Consider the following 3357-nt stretch of genomic DNA (forward strand, 5'->3'; position numbering starts at 1 on the left):
CTCCTTCCCAGTATCCTGAGTCCAAGTTCCCACCTTTGTGCTCTGAGTATGCAGCGTGCTCCCCACCCCCTTTGGCACACCCTTTCTGAGGCTGTAGCTGGATTTCACAGTGCCCGTCTTTGCTCCTACAGTGCTTCCTGCCTCCAACTCCCATTCTTGGAGTCCTTGGACCCAGCAACTTCTGACTGACCCTGAACTGGGGTCGTGGCTCCTCCACGGCTTCCCCTGGTGAGTCCAGAGTCCCCCACTTGTAGGCCAGCTCTGCCCCCCTCCGTTTCCACTCCTCCAAGAAGAGTGTTGACCAGACCACGTTGAATAGGGCGAAGACCACGCAGGATACATCCTGGCTTGTCTGGGGGGGGGTGGGGGGGGGCAAAGAGGATTCAGCTGTTATCCAGGCTGGCCCAGGAAGGGGGCTGTCTCAGGTGCCCCAGCCCACGCCTGGCCCATGCCCAGCACCTGATCGGCTTCTGTGAACGTGTAGAGGACGGAGCCGAAGACGGCTGGATAGACCATCGCAGACGTGTAGAAGCCCAGCCAGGCGAAGTACATGGCAATCTTCACACCAAAATAGTCGCAGATCTCATCTGCAGGGGTGGGCGGGTGGGAAGGGGTCCCCGGTCAGCCCTGCCCTCCTCCTGGGACTCCTGCACACCCCCTGGCCCCGGCCACACCTAGGGGCTGGTTTTCACACACAGCCTGCACCCAGGACTTCATGAGGCGGTTCAGGATGCGTTGCTCATGGACCGGGAATACTTGCTGGATGATCCCACGGGCAGCCAGCTCGGGGACTGTTGGGAGACAAGAATGGTGACCCTTGGCCCTCTGCCTGTGCCTGGCCTGGCCACACCCCTTTGGCTGAAACCCAAGTCACGGCTTTTTGCCTGCTCTTAGACCTGCAGAGGCTCTTCCTGAGAGGAGGGGGAGTTCTGGGTGGACGGAATATCTGGTTTTCCTCCAGAATTTGGGAGGTGCAGGCACAGGTGGGGAAGGGTGCAGGAAACCTAGAAAGGTGGGGGTCCCAGTGGGGAACCATGTTTTTCAATAAAGCCACCTCGGTTCATTACTCTGCATGCCTGAGGAATGGGGTGCCACGTTGGCATCAGAAGGTGAACTTGCAGCGGCTGGTTTCCTGGAGTGGAAACTGAGGCCCAGGCCACACAGCACAACGTGCAAGGGAGTGCTGTCCATGGTCCTGCCGCCGCCTTATCCCAGACCCAGAAAAGGTTCCTGTGGAACTGCCACCTGGAGGATCAGCCGCACCCTTGGCCCAGGCCTGGATCCTTGAGCTCATCAGGCCAGGCCCCACCCAGCTCTCTGCTCGCCCGATTGTTGTATCTAGGCCCCGCCCTCCCGCCGCGATAGGCTGTCCTCGAAGAGACCCACCCCACTCCCCACACGTGGGAGTGGGCCCCGCCTCACTCACTGATTGGCTGGTCCTCCAGGAAACGCACGTTGTGCAGAGCCTCCCCCTGCTTGGCTCGCAGGTTCTGAAGCCAGAAACGGATGATGCTCTGTCGCTCCTGCAGGGGACAGGGCGTGAGTACAGCGAGTAACGCCTGCAGACCAGGGATGTGCAGGATGTGCGCTGGGGGCCGAGCCGGCGCACCTGGGAGGTGAAGAAGCGTAGCTCACTCTCCACATTCTCGTAGATAAAGTCCTCCTCGCAGGAGAAGCCGCGGGTCCCCCCGCCAAACTCCGCCTTCACTGCTTTCCGCAGACCCAGCTCGTCCGCCCCTCGGAGGAGGCTGCAGGAAGGCAGGGGAGTGCGTCACGGGGAGACCCTGGCTCCCGGTCCTGGAGGGAGGGATGGTGCCCCTGGCGGCCGCCCGAGCCAAACACAGAACGGCCGGACCTTGTCGTTGGTGCTCGAAGGGCAGGGAGCTGGGTGTCAGGGTCAGCGAGAGGCCGGGGACAGGGACTCGCCTCTCATACGTGGCGGTGACGAAGAAGGCATAGGCACGCGTGCGGCGGTGGTGGCGGACTTGCACTATGAGCTCGGGGATGCCCACGCGGATGTGGTTCAGCAGCCAGAGCAGCGTGTGGTCATCCGTCGTATCTGCCAAGGGTTGCAAGGACTGAGGAGTCTTGCCAGGATGGGTCCGAGGTCGCTTACAGACTCCCACTCAGGGGAGCCCGACTCAGGGAGCCCCGTCTGAGCACGGTGCGCGTGGGCACAGGTACCTGGGAAGGTCATCAGCACGTCGCAGTTCTCCGTGGGCACAGTCTTCATCCACGCCTTGTGGGACACCAGGTACCGGCCCGCTTGCAAGAGCCGCTTCCCAAAAAGCTTATCTGGGTGGGTGGGTGGGGGGGGGGAGGGGGAGGCCGTCCAGGCCGTGGTCAGGCCACTTCTGGACCAGGAGCCTGGCCTCCAGCCCTTGCCCCTGCTCACACACTCACCAGGGCTCCTGGGCACTCAGCCTGGCTTTCAAGGCCCTGCAAGCTATGGACTTGGCTTGTTTCCTTGCCTTCAAGTCCTTGCACCAGCGGAACCCTCCTCCAGGAATGCCCTTCCCCCCAGACCCTCTCTTACAAATCTTACTCATTCTTGAGGCCCAGATCCGCCTCCAAAACCACAACTGATGGGGCCGCTTACTCGCAGCCCTGAGCGCTTCACCAGATTATGTCAGCGAGTCTCCACAGCTGGGCGTGATGCTTACCCCCATTTCCAGGTGGGGAAACTGAGGTCCAAAGCATGTAAATCACGCGCCCAAGGTCACACAGCGGAGCTGGGGCTCGAACCCAGAACGGTATGTTTCTATACCCTTTGCGGAGAGGAACTCTCAAGCGCAGCCCTGCCTGGCCCCGATCGGTAGCCCCAGGGGTGACGGGCCGCAGCCTCCAGTCTGGGCTCCAGGAGGGGCGTGTCCGGGTCTCTGCGCTGGGACCCCCGCCCGCTGCACTGTTCTGGTCGCGCCCGCCCTGCCGCAGCCGCAGTGCCAGGAGGAGCCGGCCCCTCGACTGAACTCCAGACCGGAGACGGCTGACCCCAATTCCCCTCCCCGTCCAGCCGCCGCGCGCAGACCAGGCACCTGCAACCCTGACAGATGCAGCCGCCGCACACCTACCCAGAACTCCGGCCGCCGGAGCTGCAGGCTCGCCCTCTGGCGGGGGCCTCTTGCCGCGCTCGCCCTCCAGGGACGTACCCCCAGTGCCAGGGGTAGCTTCGGCCATAGCGAGGGCAGCGCGGGGCAGGGCAAGTCAGCGGCCGTAGGCTGCCGGGACGCCGGGGGTCGGCGGGCACATGGGGCCGGTGCAGCCCCGGAGCGCCCAGAGGAGGAGACAAAGGCCGCGCCCGCCCGCGCCGGCTGCGTCTCCGCGTGCCCGAACGGTGCTTTTTCGCCCCCGCCCGGG

The 3357-nt window shown here is 63.7% G+C and overlaps 1 protein-coding gene across 2 annotated transcripts in view; it reads right to left on the minus strand.

The window, feature by feature from the left end:
• The window catches only part of ANO8 (anoctamin 8), a 9710-nt gene extending 6370 nt beyond the window's left edge, over positions 1 to 3340 (minus strand). Inside the window, exons 1-8 of one of the 2 annotated variants that reach the window (XM_006099674.3) lie at positions 3072 to 3340; positions 2185 to 2295; positions 1927 to 2059; positions 1610 to 1748; positions 1427 to 1523; positions 675 to 791; positions 460 to 587; positions 191 to 352 (exon numbers count right to left, since the gene is read on the minus strand). In XM_006099674.3, coding sequence (XP_006099736.1) covers positions 191 to 352; positions 460 to 587; positions 675 to 791; positions 1427 to 1523; positions 1610 to 1748; positions 1927 to 2059; positions 2185 to 2295; positions 3072 to 3177 — 993 coding nt within the window. In that variant the 5' untranslated portion in view covers positions 3178 to 3340. The remainder of the gene's footprint in view (positions 1 to 190; positions 353 to 459; positions 588 to 674; positions 792 to 1426; positions 1524 to 1609; positions 1749 to 1926; positions 2060 to 2184; positions 2296 to 3071) is intronic. The other variant, XM_023763336.1, reaches the window with a different exon arrangement.
• Between the last annotated feature and the right edge of the window lie 17 nt (positions 3341 to 3357).

The sequence above is a fragment of the Myotis lucifugus genome, unplaced genomic scaffold, assembly GCF_000147115.1.
Source record: "Myotis lucifugus unplaced genomic scaffold, Myoluc2.0 scaffold_280, whole genome shotgun sequence".
NCBI lineage: Eukaryota > Metazoa > Chordata > Mammalia > Chiroptera > Vespertilionidae > Myotis > Myotis lucifugus.